This window comes from Pituophis catenifer, unplaced genomic scaffold (assembly GCF_029215685.1).
Source record: "Pituophis catenifer annectens isolate HBS135680 unplaced genomic scaffold, rPitCat1.0.hap2 SCAF_1, whole genome shotgun sequence".
Classification (NCBI taxonomy): domain Eukaryota; kingdom Metazoa; phylum Chordata; class Lepidosauria; order Squamata; family Colubridae; genus Pituophis; species Pituophis catenifer.
The window spans coordinates 240879016-240899965 of NW_027256881.1; the positions used below are offsets into that span (position 1 = coordinate 240879016).

The 20950-nt window shown below is 43.8% G+C and overlaps 1 protein-coding gene across 1 annotated transcript in view; it reads right to left on the reverse strand.

Moving 5' to 3' along the window:
* The window catches only part of LOC139308574 (NACHT, LRR and PYD domains-containing protein 12-like), a 54626-nt gene extending 34522 nt beyond the window's left edge, over positions 1-20104 (reverse strand). Inside the window, 4 exon segments of the mRNA XM_070932181.1 lie at positions 3996-4073; positions 12761-14444; positions 19210-19248; positions 19834-20104. Of these exon segments, the coding sequence (XP_070788282.1) occupies positions 3996-4073; positions 12761-14444; positions 19210-19248; positions 19834-20104 (2072 nt within the window).
* Between the last annotated feature and the right edge of the window lie 846 nt (positions 20105-20950).

Sequence of the window (20950 nt, forward strand, 5' to 3'; positions counted from 1 at the left end):
TATTCTTTTTGTTGCCAGAATATGTAACATTCAAGTTCTATTTTATTTTCAAGTTCTTTATCTATTAAGCCTAAGAGAAAAGTCTTATCTTAATATTCACTTCAAGAATCTTCTTTATTAAGATGTGAATCCTACTCCAATATTTCTTTGATTTAATCACAAGTGCACAAATGGTAAAAACGCAGACACATCATTATTAATTCCCTTTCCCATCATTGTCCGTCATGGCTGAACAGGATGAGACTTCCCCTGTGTAACTAACTATATTGCTTTATTGATATTACTTTGCTTAATAAAGCTGTGTATTTTACAGTAATTCTGGCATCCAATCTTCCTTTTTTCTTCAGATTCTCCCTGTGGTGATGGATATTGCCCTGTGCACCCCTGTTCTAACATATGACTGTCAAAATGAGTGAAGTCAGAGAGAAGCCCATAGTTGTCATGGAGGCCATGAAAGCAGAACTAGACCTCATCTCCAAGACATGGAGCACTCTCGGTCTAGAGACTCCACCACAATCAAGCAATGAAATCCAATGGTGATTTTGGGCAGTAACCATCCCCAGTGGCAGCTCAAAGTTTACGGCCTAATATGGCTTCCAAAGTTTTCCCAGATGTGACAGTTCACCTATTCTAGTAAATAGAACTTTGAAAAATGTTTGCTTCAGAGTCTTTACTTGGAGTTGGGGGGTTTTCTGGAACACTGACACCCAGCTTGTCTCTATAACCTCATGTAATGGCACTTACAACCAGGCACCAACAAAGAGATCTATTTGATCACTTCCAAAGTTGATACAATTGATACAGTTGTTGCTACCTCCTTCCCTAACTCAGGAGACTTGTCAGGATGGGGTTGAGGGTTGTCCCCGAACCGTGAACCAGCTCACAAGCAAACACACTAGGACTGAAATAAAACTAGCAGAGGAGTCTTGTATAAAAATATATTTTATTTGAAAATGTTTAAAAAACACTATATCTTTAAAAAAAGCATTAACAACAAAGTCTTATCTTGGTTAAATGAAGCCAGGCCATCTCCCTAAATTCCTCTCCACAATACTGAAACAGTCCATAAGAAAAAACTAACATGACACTAAACAGCTTTGGTGTCGATACATCATCGAGGTGGTAGAAGGGCAGCAGCGTAAGCTTCACAACTAAAAGTCACCTGTGAAAAACAATTCAATCAGCAAACGTGGTTTGAAGCTCCTGGGAGGGAAACTGTCCGGCTCTCCCTCCGATCGTAGCTCCAACAGCAGCAACAGTTCAGATGTTGGCTTGCGTGCTTCAACTCAGCAAAAGGCAAGCCAAAATTGGAGACTTCAAAAGGCTCCCAGCTATCTCAACTCACAGTTGCATCTAGCTCCGTGGGAGTATCTTTACACAGCTGTTCGGCTCCTCTTCTGCTGCTATCTCTGCTGCAGCCGTCAGGACTCCTTAGCTAAGTTCTCCTCCCTTCTGCAGCTCTGCTCGGGGCTCTGTGTCCAGGTGCTTCAGCACTGGCTCTGCATCTAGGCCTAAACAGCGTCTAGGCCCAAATAGCAAGCAGAAAGATCCGTGCTTATATGGAGAGTTAACCTACAATTAACTAGGGCGGGGAAGGCTTGCAGTTAATTGCAAACAGGAGATGGCTTGATTGGGTCCATACTGTTTGTGACTGATCAAGTAGCCACAGCAATTCTGAAAACACTTGTGACAAGACTTGATTGATGGAAGAGCAAAACTATGTGTACTATGTAACTGTATCCATGTTACTGTCTGTTAAGGCTTCTTTTACAGCAAACCAGGTTGGCAGCGATTACTTGGAAGAAAAATAGGACTGATAGCTGATTATTAAGATTTATTACTAAGATTTAATAAAAATGAGAAACTAACACAACAATCCAATGAGTAGCATTTACTTTCAGATGTGGATCTCTATATACTGTATGTTACTCTGGGAAGTATTTATTTATTTATTTATTTTATTTTATTTCTATACTGCCCTTCTCCTACGGGACTTAGGGCGGTGTACAGCCAAGATAAAACATTGCATATAAAATTTAAAAACAATTTAAAAACAATTAAATAATTTCGGCCCAAGATTTAAAACAACCCAATTAAAACCGAATTCAATTAAAACTGAGAGGATGGGATCAAGTCAGCCTGGCTAGATGGAATAGGTGTGTTTTCAGGGCCCAATGAAAAGTCCGGAGGTCTGATATCGTGTGTATCTCAGGGGGTAGGTCATTCCAGAGGGCAGGTGCTGCCACAGAGAAGGCTCTCCCCCTGGGGGTCACCGGCCAGCACTGTCTGGCCGACGGCACCCTGAGGAGGCCCTCTCTGTGCGAGCGAACCGGTCGGTGGGAGGCTATTGGCGGCAGAAGGCGGTCTTGCAGATACCCTGGCCTAAGCCATGGAGTGCTTTAAAGGTGGTCACCAACACCTTGAAGTGCACCCAGAAGACCACAGGAAGCCAGTGCAGCTCGTGCAGGAGAGGTGTCATATGTGAGCGCCCTGTCGCTCCCATAATCCCCCGTGCGGCCGCATTCTGGACTAACTGTAGCCTCTGGGTGCACCCCAAGGGGAGCCCCATGTAGAGAGCATTGCAGTAGTCCAGGCGGGAAGTGACGAGTGCTTGAGTGACTGTGCATAGGGAGTCCCAATCCAGAAAGGGGCGCAACTGGCGTATCAGGCGAACCTGATAAAAAGCCCCACTGGCCACGGCCGTCATGTGCTCTTCTAAAGACAGCCGTGCATCCAGGAGGATGCCTAAGTTGCGAGCCCTGTCCGTGGGGGCCAGTGATTCGCCCCCAATAGACAGCGATGGCACCAGCTGGCTATATCGGGACGCCGGAAGCCACAGCCACTCGGTCTTGGAAGGGTTGAGTCGGAGCCTGTTTCTCCCCATCCAGGCCCACACGGCCTCCAGGCACTGGAACATTACTTCAAGGGCATCGTTGGGGTGGCCTGGGGTGAAGATGTACAGCTGAGTATCGTCAGCGTACTGATGGAACTCCACCCCAAAGCCACGGATGATCTCACCCAGCGGCTTTACATAAATGTTGAACAGAAGGGGCGAGAGGACCGACCCTTGTGGCACCCCACACGCAAGGCGCCTCGGGGTCGACCACTGACCCCCTGTCAACACAGATTGTGACCGGTCAGAGAGGTAGGAGGAGAATCACCACAGAACGGTGCCCCCCACCCCCAGCCCCTTCAACCGGCGCAACATGATACCATGGTCGATGGTATCAAAAGCCGCTGAGAGATCTAACAGGACCAGGATAGAGGAACAACCCCTATCCCGAACCCTCCAAAGATCATCCACCAACATGTCCAATGCCGTTTCCGTGCTGTGCCCAGGCCGGAAGCCGGACGTATAAGTTTGGTTACTTTTTCATGCATTTGTGATGAACCGGAGAAGTACCCTCTTTCTTTGAAAGACAACTAGAAGAAAGACGGTGCCCAGGCTCATTTCTACCACATCATCAATTCCATGTTAACCAATTATCCACACAACCACTCTAATTCACTCCCTCCATCAAGAGCAGATTGCTATTTGCCTAGCAATCCCATTGGCCCTCCTGCCAATTCATGCCACAGTAACCTCTTTCTTAACCTCACAGTTCCTCTACAACCATCACATGCACACACACCTTCTCAGACCTAATACAAAACCACAAAAACAGGTGGGGAAGCCCTGTCCCTCTCTTTTCTCACTCTAGAGGAGGCCCTCTAACACTATAACCTGCCTCTAATCAAGGAATTCCTATGACAATAGTGCACCTTTCCTTACATTTCTCCAAACTGTTTCCTTGTCTCTCAGCGTCTCAGTTATAACACAGTTCCATCCCAGGCTGCAGGAATCCTCAGCAAAGCCTCCTCTAGTGTTGACCATGAGAAATTGATAAGAGACTGATATAACAATATTTAGAGTAACATACAAATACAAACTTCTAGTATTATGCAGAGGTTTCTGTATTAGTAACATCTAGGATAAAATGTAAGCAGTTTCTTACCTCAGGTATCTTAAGTTTCTCAGCTTTGTCAGTGCTTTAAAGAAGTCTTCCATATATCTTTCATCCAACCTCCATTCCCTAAAAAGGAAAGACATTTTTGTTCTTCAGACTTCAGTGCTTCCAGTTCTTCTAGCCTCCAGAAGCTGCAAGTGTTCCAACACTGGAGGTTTTCAAAAAGAGATTGGACAACCATTTTTCTGAAATGGTATAGGGTTTCCTGCTTGAGTAGGGAGTTGGACTAGAAAACCTCCAGTTCTGTTATTCTATTATTCTACTTTGCAAGTATAATTGGCGTTCAAGACCATTCAAGACTTTGTAAAGTAAGCAAAAATAAATGCATTTATGTTGTAGTATGAGAAATTAGTAGTAGAAATAGATCATTTTGTAAATGAAATTGTCATAGGTAGTCCTCAATCAACAAGATTGACTCAGCCTTCCATCCTTTCGAGGTAGGTAAAATGAGGACCCGGTTTGTGGGGGAAATAAGATGACTTTGTACAAAAAAAGAACACCGCTTGCGGGGGTGTGTGTGCAAAGCCCTACTAAGCAGGTATATACAAAAGTATGATGGCTATTGCTTAACGCATTGTAAGCCTCCCTGAGTCTCTGGAGAAGGGTGGCATATAAATCAAACCAATAAATAAATAAATAAATAAATAAATAAATAAACAACTGGAGCCTCTCAATTATATTCAGAAATTGTGATGGCCATTAAGTTGAAGCACCCATGTGACTGCCTCACTTACAAACCTCCATGCATGCTGTCCCTGATGAAGTCATTAAATAAAAATCAGGGTGCACCAGGGAGTTGGTAGAGGCCCAGGAAGGCTCTACTTCTTTCCCCTCAGACTCCCCCCAAGCTTTGGCATATTTCACAACCCACCAGATCCCATACACTTCTCCTCACCTGCCGTCACCAATCACTCACTTATCTTTGTAGAGTTCCTTCTGAAAGCTCTGAAAATCACATTGAGATCTCCATAGCTATCATTAATGTCACATTGGAGAAGAAGAACAAGCTGCTCGATCCTAGGCTGTATGGCCCACTTCCGGAAGCAAGTGCCATTTTGGGACCGGCTGCACTGAATTGTGGCTGCTGTGAAATGGTGCTTACTGTGGGGCTGTTTGAGCTGCATTTTATCTTATGCAAATCTCTTGGCTCCAACAGACTATTGTGCACTGTAGCAGTAATGTCTTCTTCCCTCTGGTCACTGGTTATAAAAATATTTTTTTAATTGTACAAAATCACTAAAAAGTTTGTACATTTATTTTAAAAAGGGAATTTACTCATGGAATAGATAAGTGGTAGACCTATATTTTTTAATAATGCAAAGTTGGCAATAATGTTATCAATTGTCAATTTCTTCCACTGAAAATGACAGGAAAAAATGGAAAAACTGGTGGTTCCCTCCCCCTTTTAATTAGTCTATCAGTGTCAATCAAGGAGGGTAATGAATGGATGAGGGCTAGTATCAAAGGTCCAACTAGATGTAGCCCTAAACCCACTGACAGGTACTGGATTCATATTTCCTTTCCTATTATAATTTCACCAGTCTTTTGAGTCAGGGGTTGAAGGAGGGAACAGACAGTTTGTTGGCCTGAAAAGCATGAGGGAATCAGGCATTTTTGTTAGCTAAAAGGCCAATGAGTCAGAGCAATTGAGGTCCAATTCAGATATTGAGGGAACATATTATGTCAGGGAAGCTAATTTAGAACACACAAGGAGCTATGGAGGACTGAGCAAAGTGCATGTACTTGAAAGGAGAGAACAGCATTGTGCCTAAAAAAGACACATCAGCACATGGTATGAGAGCAGCCACCAGATCCTCCAGCTGCTAGAACAAAGATTTGATATTCAGACTGGCTCATGGATTCTCTGCTGCTTGGATGCTGGATTTTTACAGCTGACTCTGATGATTCAAGACATGTTGCATTCGAAAGATTACCTGCTCTTTCTCTTAGTCATTTGATTCCTGCTATAAACTCAAAATTTACAACCTGCCAATAGAGCTCTTCAAATTTGTAATTGCCTGGTTTTCTGCTTTGCATCCTCTGGTCAGAATAGTCACAGATGGGAGGAATAAATAAGGAGAAAATCCTCCCTTTGGGAGCTGTAGTCACCACAGTCTGAGCAGAACACGAGCTCAGAACACTGTGGCTATAGTATGAGAAGAGTCTGGGATCTGGAAAAAGAGCTCTTCAGCCAGCAACATTTCCTACAGGTAACAAACAGCTAAAAACTTCAGTGAGGAAATTATCCAGGTTTCCTTCTATTGGGAAAAAAAATCTGCCGTATATCGAAGCCAATCTTGATAAGAATGAAACAATTAAAAGAACTGTGATGCCATGAAGCTTTATAGGAAAGGCCTTAAATATTAATCCTGCAGTTTATTCAGTACAGAAATTGTTAGATCGGTGCAGGAAATGGAAGACGCGACCAGCTCGTTACATTAATAACTTTATTTAGAAACAGTAGCAAGACTGGCTGCGCGCTGCCGGAGCTCTCCTTATATTCGCTCTGGCAGTCGCACCGCCCCTGACAGTGATTCAAACTTTCCCGCCCGATGGCTGGCAGCCAATCTGGGCGGATGTCCTTATAAGGACATAACACTCCTCCCCTCTTAGTCTGAAACAATCAATGTTCATTAATAAAAGTCACGTAATCACGCAGGTACGTAGGACGCCTCGGCACCCTAGTTGACCTGCGCAGTCTCACTTCTTCCTCGTCCCCGACCCGGACGGACGGGGCTCCTGTGTCTCCTGGTTCCCTCCCTGGAACCGGGCTCGGTTCGGCTGGCGAGTGTGCGGGGTCACCCTCAGCGCCTCCGGCCGGACCGCAGACCTTGGATGGCTGGTTCTGGTGGTCTTCCTCCTGGCCTGTGGATCTATCTTCTCGTCGAGGCTGCTCGGTTCCGACCCGGGAAGAGCGTCTGAGTCTCGGTAAGTCCCAGGCTGTCACTTGCTCCTCCCCGGTCTCCCGGGCGCTGCGGTTCGGCTGCGGTTCGGTTCGTTGTCGTCTGGGGGGTGGTTCGGATCGGTGCCCACGGATCCGGTCTGCCAGCGGTGGATGGTGTTGGCTCGGGTCGTGCTGTCCGACCTCGCAGGGGTGGCGCAGGTCTCCTTGGCCGGGCTGGCATTGGCCTACCCCGTCGGGTCAGCAGTGGTCGATCTGGTCGGGATGTCGTTATGGGGCTACCTCCGCAGGTTGGTGGAGGTCTCCCCTGCCGGGGTGGCGCAGGCCTCCCTGGCTGGGTTGTTGTCGGCTTTCCCTTCGCCCTAGTCCTTGGTCTACCGCAGGTTGGTGGCTGGGTTCATCTGGGCTGGGTTGTTGTTGCCGGGTTGTCTTCTGTGCTGGGCAGGGGTCCCTCTCGCCGGGGTGTTGTGTGCCACCCTCACCCATGGGCTGTGGTGTGCCCACCTCGGATGGTCCCTGGTCTACTTGCCTGAAGTGGAGGTCTCCCTGGCAGGGCTGTCGCTGATTGCCCTTGCAGGATGGGTGCGATGCTTCCTTTCGGGGTATGTCCCGGTCTACTCGAGGGCTGTTTTGGTGGTCCCTCGCCTTGTCATGCCGGGTGCCCATCTCGCTGGGTTGGTATTGCCATCCCCCATGCGGCTGGCCCCGGTCTACCGCTCTGGACTGTCGGTGTGTTAGCGCCTGGTAGTGTGCTTGGCTGGCCTCGTCGGGGTGGCGGTGGTCTGCCTCGCCAGGGTGTGGTAGGCCTACCTCGTCGGGGTGTCGTAGGCCTACCTCGCAGGGGTGTTGTAGGCCTACCTCGTCGGGGTGTTGCAGGCCTACCTCGTTGGGGTGTTGCAGGCCTACCTCATCGGGGTGTTGTAGGCCTCCCTCGTCAGGCTGGTTTTCTTGCGCTCCCCGCCACCTTTTCCGGAGCTGGTCGATGTGACGTCTACAGACCTGTCCATCTTCCAGCTCCACGGTGTAGGACTTCGGGCCGGTTGTGTTGTCTATCTTCCCCTTCAGCCACTTAGGAGAGCTGCTGAAATTTAGCGCGAAAACCGAATCTCCCTTGCTGAAGGCGCGAAGCGGGCGGCTGGCCGTTGCGGTCACTTCTGGGCTGTATTGGGGGTGCAGCCGGTCCAATGGTGACCTCAACCTTCTGCCCATCAACAATTCAGCCGGGCTCTTGTGGGTGGTGGCATGCGGCGTGATGTGCTGGGTGAGGAGGAAGTTATCTATTCTTTCCTGCCAGTCGCCCGTGCCCATCTTGGTGAGTGCCTCCTTGGTGAGTCTCACCATTCGTTCTGCTTGTCCGTTCCCAGCCGGCCTGTACGGGGTGGACAGGGCATGGCGGATGCCCAGTCCTGCCAGGAATGCCTCCATGGCCAGGGATGTGAGTTGGGGGCCGTTGTTGGAGACCAGCACATCCGGCAGTCCATGGGTGGCGAAAAGGCGGCACAGGGCCCGGATCGTCGCTTCCGTTGTGGTAGATGCCATGGGTACCACCTCGAGCCACTTGGAGAAGGCATCGACGACGATGAGTAGGTGGTGCCCTTGCATCGGACCCGCGAAGTCGATATGGATCCTCGACCAGGGGTTGCTGGGGGTTTCCCACTTCGCTGTTTCGGCTTGTGGTGGTGCTGGGCGAACTTCTTGGCACGGGTCACATCTGGATACCCATTCTTCGATGTCTCTGTCCAGTGAGGGCCACCAGACGTAACTCCATGCCAGGGCCTTCATGCGGACGATGCCTGGGTGCCCTTTATGTAATGTCTCTAACGCCCGCTGTTGCAGAGTGCCTGGAATCAGCACCCTGTCTCCCCATAGCAAACAGCCCTTCATGGTGGACAGCTCCTTCTGCTTCCTGACGAATGGGCTGAATTTTTCCTCCGTCTTCTCAGATGGCCACCCCCTGAGGACCCAGGACTTCACTTGGCGGAGTGTGGAGTCCTTTTGGGTGTGGACAGCCACATCTGCGGATGAGACTGGACAGCTGGCATCGTCGTCTATGTGGAAGAGGTGGAGCGTGGGGGCTGGGTCTTCTACTGGATCCTTCAATGGGCATCTACTCAGCGCGTCGGCGTTTCCTATGGCTGTGCCTGGCTGGTGCACGAGCCTGTAGGAGTAGCCAGCTAGGAAGATGGCCCATCTCGTCATCCGCAGGGACATGAAGGTCGGGGTGGGTTGGTCGCCTGCGAGGAGCCCTAGGAGCGGCTTGTGGTCGGTTACTATGGTGAAACTCCTCCTGTAGAGGTATTCATGGAAGCGTTTCACTCCTGCAACGATGGCCAGGGCTTCTTTGTCCAGTTGGCTGTAGTTGTGTTCCGCGCCAGACATGGTTTTTGAGAAGTAGGCTATTGGGGCTTTGGAGCCATTGGGCAGTTCATGGCTGAGGACTGCCCCCACCCCGTAAGGTGACGCATCGCAGGTTAGCTTAATGGGGAGCGTCTCATTGTACTGGATGAGGACGCTTTTGGAAGTTAAAAGTCCTTTCACGGCCCTGAATGCTGCTTCCTCTTCTTGGCCCCACTTCCAGGAAACTGCTTTCCCCAGCAGGCGGTGGAGTGGCTCAGCAACTGTGGCTTTCTGTTTGAGAAACATGGCATAGAAGTTAAGCAACCCAAGGAATGCCTGAAGTTCCGTTTTGTTTTTTGGGCTCGGAGCTTCATGGATTGCTTTCACTTTTGATTTGGTGGGGTGGATGCCAGTGCTATCTATGAGATAGCCCAGGAACTCGACTTCCTGTACTCCTAGGATGCATTTATCTCTCCTGACTCTCAAGCCCTTGGCCTTGAAGCGCTGCAGGACAAGCCTGAGCCTTTCAAGGAGTTGTGCCTGTGACTCTCCGGAGATTAGTACATCGTCAAAGTATGGCACCACCCCTGGAATGCCTTGGAGAAGGCGTTCCATCATTGATTGGAAGATGCCGGGGGCAGCGCTGACTCCAAACTGGAGATGGTTGCATTTGAATGCCCCCCTGTGCGTGACTATTGTTTGTGCCTCCGCCGTTTTTTTGTCCACTGGCAGTTGCTGGTAAGCCTGGGCCAGGTCCAGTTTTGCAAAAATTGAGCCAGTTCCCAGGGAATGCAGCAGATGTTGCACCACTGGGACTGGGTATGCGCTCTGTGCCAACGCCTTGTTGATGGTACAATGATAGTCGACGCAGATGCGCACAGACCCATCATGCTTCAGTGGGGTCACAATGGGGGTCTCCCATGAGGCATGATCGATCGGTTCCAGGACGCCCTGGGTGATCAGCTTATCCAGCTGTTCGTCTACTTTAGGCCGCAGGGCAAATGGAACCCGGCGGGGCTTCAGCCTAATTGGGGTGATTCCCTTGTCCAGATTAAATGAGATTGGCCTCCCCACAAATTTCCCCAGCTTACCATCGAAGACTTCTTTAAACTCTTCGATGAGGTTGTCGAGTTCATCCCTGCGAATTTGGTGGATGCCTCCGATGGATAGCCCCAGCGGCTTAAACCACTCCACTCCTAGCAGGTTCGGTCGGCTGTTCTCCACGACTGTGATGGGAAGCTTGCCTTGGAACTCGTTGTAGGAGACTCGGATGTTGGCTCTTCCTAAGACTCTGATGGGGTTTCCCCCAAAGTCGACGAGCTTGGAGTGAAGTGGCTTCAGGTCTCGCTTGCTGATGCTGGGTTGCAGGCACTTCAGTTGGTGCCAATCCATAATGGAGTAGACTGAGCCCGAGTCTACCTCCATTGAGCAGGGTGAACCTTCCACGTGGATGGTCACGTGGAACTTGGTGGCATTGTCTGAGTTTGTGTGGGCGATGGTCGTCTGGTGGACCGCTCCGCTCCGGGGAAATTCGTCGTCCCTGTGTCTAGATTGGCCAGAGGACCGTTTGGATGATCTCTGGTAATCTTTTCGATTTTCACGGGGACGGTGGCTGGAGGGCTCTGGGGCTGGTTCCTCGGCTCTGCAAGCTTTGGCGATGTGACCCCTTCTGTTGCAGCGTCTGCAGGTCGCATCTCTCCACTTGTAGGTTGCCCTGGCATGGTCCCCTCTGCAGCTGGCACAGCGCTCCCCCTTGTAGCTTCGTTGAGCGGTTTCCCACCTCGGGGGTCTGGTTACCTTGTTGACGGTGGCCTCCTCCTCCGACTCCGATCCAGCGGTGGACTCCTCAGCTGATGATTGCATGGCAGAGCGAATCTTGTGGACTCCCTTTGCCCTGCTTTCTCCGAGATTTCGGATGCGGTGGCTTCCTCCACCACATCCTTGAGCACGAGTTTCTTCCTGCTCAGGAATTTCTTTTGCAGGCCTCTGTCCCTCATGCTGAAAACCACGCGGTCAGCGATGGCATTGTCCACGTGGTCAAACTCACAGCTGGCTACAATTTGGCATAGGGCGGCCACGAATTCTTTGATGGTTTCACCTTCCTTCTGGTCCCTCTGATGGAAGGTGAGCTGGTTTGCCACTGGTGTTCCTGTTGGGGCATAATGGTCCTCCAGGATCTGCAGCAGGTCCGTCCATGGCACTTCTTCGATGTCCCGTGGTGCTATGAGATCGATTGCCATGTCGAGGACTTCGGAGCTGCAGTTGGCCAGGAAGATGCCCTTCTTGCGGTCATCATCGGCATCCCTGATGTTGTTGCCTCTCAGGTATTGCCGAAATTTGACCACGTAGGATTTCCACTTGTCCTTCCCTGGGCGGAATGGAGCAAGGGCTGGCAAGGTGACTTCAGCGGATGCCATGCCTTCGGAAATGCCTACTGTGGTTTCAGGTGCCGGTGTCTTGGTCTTGTTGGCTTGGCGCCACGAGGTTCGTTGCTTGCTCTAGTCCTTCGTCACCAGTGTTAGATCGGCGCAGGAAATGGAAGACATGACCAGCTCGTTACATTAATAACTTTATTTAGAAACAGTAGCAAGACTGGCTGCGCGCTGCCGGAGCTCTCCTTATATTCGCTCCAGCAGTCGCACCGCCCCTGACAGTGATTCAAACTTTCCCGCCCGATGGCTGGCAGCCAATCCGGGCAGATGTCCTTATAAGGACATAACAGAAATTTTCTCAACAAGACTATAAAACAAGGCCTTTATCAATTCAGTGCTGAAGCAGAGAATAGTTTCCCAAGAACTATGTCCAAGTCACATCACTGGGATGAATTTCTTTAATTTCTCAATCTACTTCTCTTATTTGGAATTAAGTAATGTTTGAATTAAAATTCTCAGATAAAACTATATAGTCAATCATTTTAAAAAGTCTCCAACAGAAGCACCTTATGTTATCTGATATTTTAGCTGGAAAGTTTTATATGCAACTTTCAAATGCAACAGCATGGAAAATTTGAGGGTGTTGAATGTAGCTCTTTTTAGTTAAATGGAGAAAGGTCCTGAACTTGATTATGCCCAAGAATGTTTCCAGTCAGCCTTTAAAGACTGTCAGTGTGGGCTATGTATAAAATAATCAAGTTTTTATTTATTTGTTTATTTAGAATGGCTACATCCTCTAGATCTCAACAATTGCCTCTCTGATCTTGAACTGAACCTAGTATTTCTTAGAGATATGATTATCAGGCTTTTTAAGTGCAAGGGGAATTAGTTGGTGTTGGCCTAACCAAAGGACAACTGCTCATTTTTATTCATCTACCCAGCTCATCCATCCCAAGCCATGTCTTATCTTTGCTTCTAAAGATTGATAGGCCTTTTTAACTTAGCTGCTCAGAGACATTTATGCATATTCCCAAGTGGCATTTTTCTGGTCTATTATAATATTTGAGAAAGTAGGTTAGAGAATAGTGGGGGTAGGATCATAAACTGAATGAAATGTTCAACAGACTTTCAAAAATACTTACTCATTTTTTGGAAGAAATAATTCTGTCTCTGCACAAGGTAGAAATTCAGAACCTTTGACAAAGAGGCACTTTAAATTCTGGCAGTGTTGTATACAATAGCCGAGAATCATCAATTCCATATCTGAGTTGCATTGATAATCTATTTCAGTGATACCACATATTGCATTTTTTACAAAATTGTCATCTTGTGTCTCATATAAATAACTAAATATTTCTTTTTGCAATTGGAAATTATGTCTTTTTTTAATATTATTTTTTACACAGTCTAACAAGAATTCTTTATTCTTAGGAGAAATTTCCCATCCAAATTCTTTTTTCAATTCTCTCATTCTTTTTTCTTCATTTAAAAAACCAAAGAGGAAGCGAAATCCTACTGCAAAATCATGCCTAAGGGACCAATGTTTTTCTAAAAGTGTCTGCAAATTTTTATTCCGATTTTGAGAATGCTGCTCCTCTCCTTCTTCTAGGACATAAAGCAAAGCAGCAAAAAATTCCTGGAAACTTAAATGAATAAAGCTGTAGGTTTGAATACAATCAATGTCCCTTCTGAAGATGCTCTGATTCAGAAAAAGGGGGAGGGAGTTTCCCTGATCCAAACTGTGCTTCTTGACTTCTTCTTCCATAAACAATATTTTCTGTTTCCAAACTCCTTCTGCAGCCAGAGAGCATAGACCTTTCACATTTGATTGGATATCCTGTTTGGATTCTTTATGGTGAAATTTTAACAAACTAGAGAAATACCGTATATAGACTGCAGTGAGAGTGCATGGTGTCTTCTGCAAATCCTTGCCTCTCTCCATCTCCTGTTTCATCACTGTACAGATGATCCAGCTCACAAGGGGAATGACACACATGGTGAAAAGGGTATCATTTTGTTTAACAAATCTGAAAGCTTGAATTGCTTGGTCTTTATTTTCAAAAAAATTGTAGAAATATTCTTCTCTTTCCTTTGTAGAAAACCCAAATATCTGAAAATACCGTGGGTGCTCTAAATATTGATGGAGTTTTTCCAGAGCAGTAGGTCTTGTTGTGATTATAAGAGAGGATTTAGGAAGAAGCTTTTTTTGAAATAAACTGTTCAAAAGAATTCTCACTGGCTCCTTCTTCCAGGGATCAATGCAAAAGTACTTTTTGGACTGATCAAAGGAATACCTGAATTCATCAAACCCATCAATTATGAACAGAAGCTTCTCTTCATTCTTCAGTATGTTTTGAATGACATTTTTGGATTCATCATACCTGATCCATTCTTCTGAAATTATCTCTGCAATGCTATGCATCTCTGACTCTGCATGGACATTCATCTTTCTACAGCAAATATAGAAAGCATAATTAAATTTGTCCTGGTAAAGTAGTTGAGACGCCCAATCAAACATGATTTTTTTGGTCGTTATGGTTTTTCCAATTCCTGCAGCTCCTTGTAGTACAACAACTTGTGGAATTAATCCATATTTATCAGGATTAAATAATGTCTCAATGTTGGTTGAAGACTTGGCTCTTTTGCTGATGATTTCAACATGTTTCCTTCCTGTTGCCAGAATTTCATCTTCTCTCTCCTCTTCAGATGGATGATAATCTAGGATGATTAGCTTTGAGTATCTCTGGTTCAGGGGCACATATTCCCCAGGAATAGCATTAGGATCTTTCATTGTTTCAAATTTTTTTTTAATGTAGTTTCTGTATTCTAAAGGAAGAATGAATTAAATTAGAAGTGTGAAAAATAAAGACTGCACAACACACTCAAGTGCTTTGTCTCTGTATCTTCTCCTTGAAGCCACTCCCATCTACCTTTTGGATTAATGTGTTGAGAGAAGCTGTAGGATACTTTGTTAATTGGTTTGTCAGAATTGATGCCAATAGGCAAATACTTGTTAATCAATACATTAAATAATTGTCATTAACTATTTACTTATGATTTCACATAATATTTTTCTCAGATGATTGCATTAAAACTAGTAAGTTATATAAAGATTTGTCTTTGGATATTGATAGTTGTAATTCTTTAAACAATTTTTTAAACTATTTTCCAAAGCACTAGAAGACAAGATAAAAAGCAATGGTTGGAAACTAATCAAGGAGAGAAACAACCTAGAACTAAGGAGAAATTTCCTGACAGTGAGAACAATAAACCAGTGGAATGGCTTGCCTTCAGAAGTTGTGGGTGCTCCATCACTGGATATTTTAAGAAAAGACTGGATAGCCATTTCCCCAGAACAGTATAAATTCTCCTGCTGAGCAGCAGATTGGACTAGAAGACCTCCAAAATCCCTTCCAACTCTTTTATGCTGTTAAACGTTCATTTATCCTTTGAATGTGGTAAATACTGCCAGAATGAGTATAATTCTGATGCAGTTTTTATTAAAAGATGGGGTTTGGGTTTCCCAAATTCTGAATTATACAAATATACATATCTACTGATGATATCAAATTTGGAGCAACTTCATTCAGCATAAATTCTCTCTTCCAGGCCCTTTTGGGAGATAGATAGATAGATAGATAGATAGATAGATAGATAGATAGATAGATAGATATACAGATACAGATACAGACGGTGGGATTCTGCCGGTTCTAGGGGGTTCAGCCGAACCCTTTATTAAATTGCTGGCTCGCCCCACCCCTTGCCCCGCCCCTCTGCACCACTATTTATTGCCAATAAATAGTGGTGGGTGAGGGGTGGGCGAGCCAGCAATTTAACAAACGGTTCGGTGTTTTTTTGTAATTTTATTGGCCCACGGAGCTTCAGCATAGGCTAATTAGAGTCAGCCTCCCGACTCTCAGCTGATTTGCTCTCAGCTGTTTTGCTCAGGGCTCTGCTGCTTGCTGGAGCAGATTATTTTTCCCCTATCTATGCTGAAAAGGAAACTGAAAGTAAAGCAGGTTGTTGGCTTAGTTGTTGCTGCAACGTTGGAAAATTAGGCAGGCAGATTTCTTTTCTTTTTCCTCACCAAAAAAGGTAGGTGCAGACAATGGGAAATTTAGGGAAAAAGAGGAGAGTTCAAGATTTTAAAACACAAAAGAAAAAAAGCTCTATTTAACTAGGGAATTGTAATAATTGAGATACTATTAATTGTATATTGAGTTGAAAGCAAAAATGGTTAAGTTGTGGTTTGGAGGAATATATGGGGGAAATTATTTGGTTTATTATTAGTGGTAAATATAATTAATTGATTTGTAAGAAATTGGATTGCATGGACATAATTGGAATATTCATGTTCAAATTGATTAATATACAAAAAAGGTAGTTATATAACTAATTGATTTATATTAAAATGTTGAATTTATATTAACTAACAGTAATATTACATAATTAACCAATGTGAAGATGGATGTAAAAATAGATTGCAATGGGAAGGGGTATAATATAGAATAGAAGGGAAAAATTGAATGACTAAACACTGTTTAAATTTGTGAACTGGCCAAATACTCTGTTCAAAGAAAATACATTGTATGTTTGTATGTGTGTTTCTAATTATTGAAGTTTAACAATTCATTCCTTATCTTAATATCTTTATATTTGTTTGGGGTTGGCTTTCTTCCCTTTCATCTTTTTTTATTGTACAGCAATCTTTCTCCTCAAACCTACCACCTCTCTCTTTTCTTTCCTTCTTACTTTCTCTTCCTCCCCCTCTTCTTCTCCTCCCTACTTCCTCTTCCTTTCTCCTTCTCCTCCTCTCTTCCTCCCTCTCTTACCCTCACTCCTACTCTAATTTCCCTTCCCTTCCTTCATCCCTCTCTATTGTATCCTTTTATGCATATGGACTACTCAGAGGGCTGAAAAAGTTATTTCTGACTGGTCCTCGCACTTTTGACCCGTCCTCAAACTTACGACTGTCCTCACATTTTACGTTTTTGCCCTATCTTGTCACCATAGTGAAGAGAAGCAGTTGTGAAATGAGTGACACGGTTGTTAAGAATGCTACAATGGGCATAAATGATGACCAGTCATAAGTGCGAGGACCTGTCAGAAATAACTTTTTTCAGCCCTCTAGGTAGTCCTTTTGTGCATATGGACTACTCAGAGGGCTGAAAAAGTTATTTTTGACTGGTCCTCGCACTTTTGACCAGTCCTCGAACTTACAACTGTCCTCACATTTTACGTTTTTGCCCTATCTTGTCACCATGATGAAGAGAAGCAGTTGTGAAATGAGTGACATGGTTGTGAAGAATGCCGCAACAGGCATAAATGTGAGGATGGTCATAAGTGCGAGGACCGGTCAAAAGTGTGAGGACCAGTCAGAAATGACTTATTTCAGCCCTCTGTAGTCCCTATGCAGATAGCCATGCCCACTGGTCGCATGACAGCTAGCCATGCCCACCCAGTCACATGACCACCAAGCCACACCCCAATTAAGCCACGCCCACAGAACCGGTTGTTAAAAAAATTGAATCCCACCATTGGATACAGATACAGATACAGATACAGATACAGATACAGATACAGATACAGATACAGATACAGATATAGCATTTTAGTTACTTAGATGACACTGGCTTCAAAACATAATAGATTATTAGAAGTTCCTATCATTATTACATTGAGCTGAATATCATGGTATATTATTTCTGGAAAGTTTTATTTTGATCCCTTTTCCTATGCTATAGTGATACAATGCAATAGTCCAGACCTAAAATTAATTTTTTAAAAATAGTATTATGTGGAAGACTTAGATAGAGGCTGTTTTTTAAAATTTTAGACCAATTAAGAAATGATAATGATGAGATTTTATTATTTCCTTTGCTAAAGGATAAATATCATTTTACTTTAGCATTCCACTGGCAATTATTACAGCTCCCATCACTTGCCTCAGCTTCTGCCCATGTCGCAGTTTGAAGGGATGTTCTATGCAAGAAGATAAAATAGGTACCACTTTGGTGGGAAGACCAACTGTGCTCTGTGCAGGCAGTTAGATTCTCAATGGCTCTGAATTTTCCCAATTGCTATGCCCACTTGCAAGGCAGCTCTGAGAAGGAAGGATGCCTTAGGTAACACAGCTGGAAGAGTCACTCATCTTTCTCTCTGGGCATCTTGGGAATTACACAAGCATTTCCTATAATGGGGTTGGTACCTTGGCAAGCCAAACTACTACTCTCAATAGCATCATAGTCTCCTGGTTATTGTAACAAAGCCAAATGTTAATTATAATAATAATAGTGGAATAAATAAGTGGAGATGTAATCTAAGAACAAAAGATTGTCTTAACATCAAATCTATATTAAAATGTTCAATATAGATCTTAATTTTTTCAACATAAAATATTAATTTTGATTTCTATGTCTGTATTACATTTGTATAGAAAAAGAAACCATTTTGGAGATGTAATAAGAATAACATCTCATTTAAAAATAATTTTTGTTATGTTTTAATACAGGTAGTCATCAGCTTGTGACCACAATTGAGTCCAAACCTTTTGTTGTTAAGTGAGTTTTGCCCTATTTTATGACCTTTCTTGCCTCAGTTGTTAAATGAATCACTGCAGTTGATAAGTTAGTGACCTGATTCTTAAGTGAATCTAGCTTCCCCATTGACTTTGCTTGTCAGAAGATCACAAACATGACCTTGGAACATAGCAATAGTTATTAGTATGAACCAGTTCCCAAGCATCTCAAGTCTGAGCATGGGGGATGCTTCAAAGGTTGTAACTGTGAAAACTGGTTTTAAGTCATTTTTTTTTCAGTGCTGTTGTAAATTTGAACGGTCATTAAATGAACTATTGTAAGTTGAGGACTACCTGTATTATATTTGGAAGAGAAATTTTTATGTGTATCAGTCAGATTTGAATTTTAACTTCTTGTGATGGTTATATTCTTTTGAACTATGTCATGGAAATGATGGCTGGACAACAGAAATGGATCTTATGTTTCATTCTTAGCGCAAGGAGACTTATATTTGTTTAAATTTATTTATTTAAGATTGCAAAAAGAGTTTTTATGGCCTTAGTTAGCCAATGGACAGAAGACTTCATGTTACTTACAAGTTTTGAATAAGTTTTGTATAAATGGAAACTATGAATGGACAATTATGATGTAATACTAAATAACCTCTGCTCTGTTGGGGCATTATTTTAGATAACATTCATAACCTAAACAGAGAAACAGAATGATCCCGGAAAACAAAACAAAACAACAAAAAAAAAACAAAAAAGAGAGTGGGAGTGACTTTTGGGAAGTTGACAGGTAGCAATGGAAATTTTCCTTCCTTCCTTCCTTCCTTCCTTCCTTCCTTCCTTCCTTCCTTCCTTCCTTCCTTCCTTCCTTCCTTCCACCCTTCCCCCTTCCCCTTTTTATGGTCAGCACTGTAAAACCACCCTAGAGTTTTCCCCACCAGAATTTTTGGAATAATTAATATTCACAGTAATTTGCATAGAAAGGGAGGGAGAGGGAAAGAACTGCTCATGCTGAATTAATTTTACATATAATTTCAGTAATCCTTTGAATGAGACCTGCCTTACCTGATGAATTTGCAAGTTGGTGAGCATCAACATCTGCAACTAAAGATAAACCAGAATTACACATTATAAAATTGATAAATATCGGAGCATTTTTCATAAGATAGGTAATTGCATTGATTTATCATTTCTATGAATGTCTACAGTTATGTTAATTAGATTTCTTATCTAATAATTATTTTACCTTTCTGTATATTTATTTTCCTCTTTTTTCTTTCTTTCTTTTTTTTACAGGCAGGCTTGAATGGCCCACAATGGTGAAAATTACCAAGAAGTAGATTGTGGTCTACTTTGTTGAATGCCTTGCTGAAGTCTAAGTTACTATGTCCACAGCATTTCACTGGTCTACTAATTTAGTCACTTTGTCAAAGAATGAAATAAGATTGATTTGGCATGATCTGTTTTTAGCGAACATAATCTGGCATGATCTATTTATTTAACAAACTAAGGTTCTTCTCAAGAACTTTCCCTAAAAAGGGAGTTTTGCAGATAAGGCCAAAATTGTCCAGTGCCATGAGAGCCAGTAATGGCTCTTAATGATTCAGTGGGAAACAAATTACAATGGTCTTTATTGCCACTTGATTTTAAGTGGAGAGAACATTTCTGTAATATATTGGGTTTTCTTACCTTTCTGTCCAGTTTCTTCAAGGTTTTTGGCAAGATCATTTCTGTTGCATTTTCGAAGGACTTCAATGCATACTTCTAGAGCATCTTCTCCATAATGCTGAATCATGATATCTACAACATCTTGTTCGTCAGCTTTGTCCAATGGAGCTCTACCGATGTTTGGCTTTCCATTATAATCAATACAATTTAGCCTCCGTTTGAATAGTTTAAATTGCTTCTCAATGAGTTCATTCAATGCATTGTAAAGACGTTCTTCCAGAATGCTACTCATGTCAACTATGACGGATTATATTCAATCTAAAATTAAAATTAGAAAATTAAACTAATATGGAAAATGAGGCCTGAAGGGAATACTATTAAAGTTAAGCTAGTTAGCAGAGACACAAAGGTACAGCAGTTTATTTATGATTTGATGTGTACAGATTTGCGTATGTCACCTACTCCATACATTCTAGATAGGTTATATTCCTTAAACATAGACAACACTCATCCTGACCTGAGATGACAAGTTATAACCAAGAAGCTTACCCTGAAGGAAATTGGATGAAAAGACCTTTATGATTCTAGCTATCATCCCACTGCCTTTGGTTAAGGTGACCAGACGTCCCGCTTTTGGCGGGACAGTCCCGCTTTTTAGCAATTTGTCCCGCGTCCCGCGGCGTTTCAAAAAAGTCCCGATTTTTCATTCTGCCTCCTCAGTCCCGCTGCCTCTTGAGCCCCAGCTGATGGCTAGAAGAAAAAAAAACTGTTTAAACTCTTGCCCGGGGCTTCAAAGGGCCGCCCTACAGGCAATCAGTGTAAAGAGTTCCTGAAGCAGTTTTTTTTCCCCTAGCTAAGCTGCAGAAACGAAACCGAAACCAGGATCTTTGGTGGAACGTGACAAAATGAGGCAGAGAGAGATTTATTTTTATTTTTATTTTTCCTCCCCAAAAAAGGTAGGTGAAAAACTGCAAACAATGGGAAATTTAGGAGGAGAGTTCAAGATTTTAAAACACAAAAGAAAAAAAAGCTGTATTTAACTAGGGAATTGTAATAATTGAATTGAGATACTATTAATTGTATATTGTGTTGAAAGCAGAAATGTTTAAGTTGTGGTTCAGAGGAATATATGGGGGAA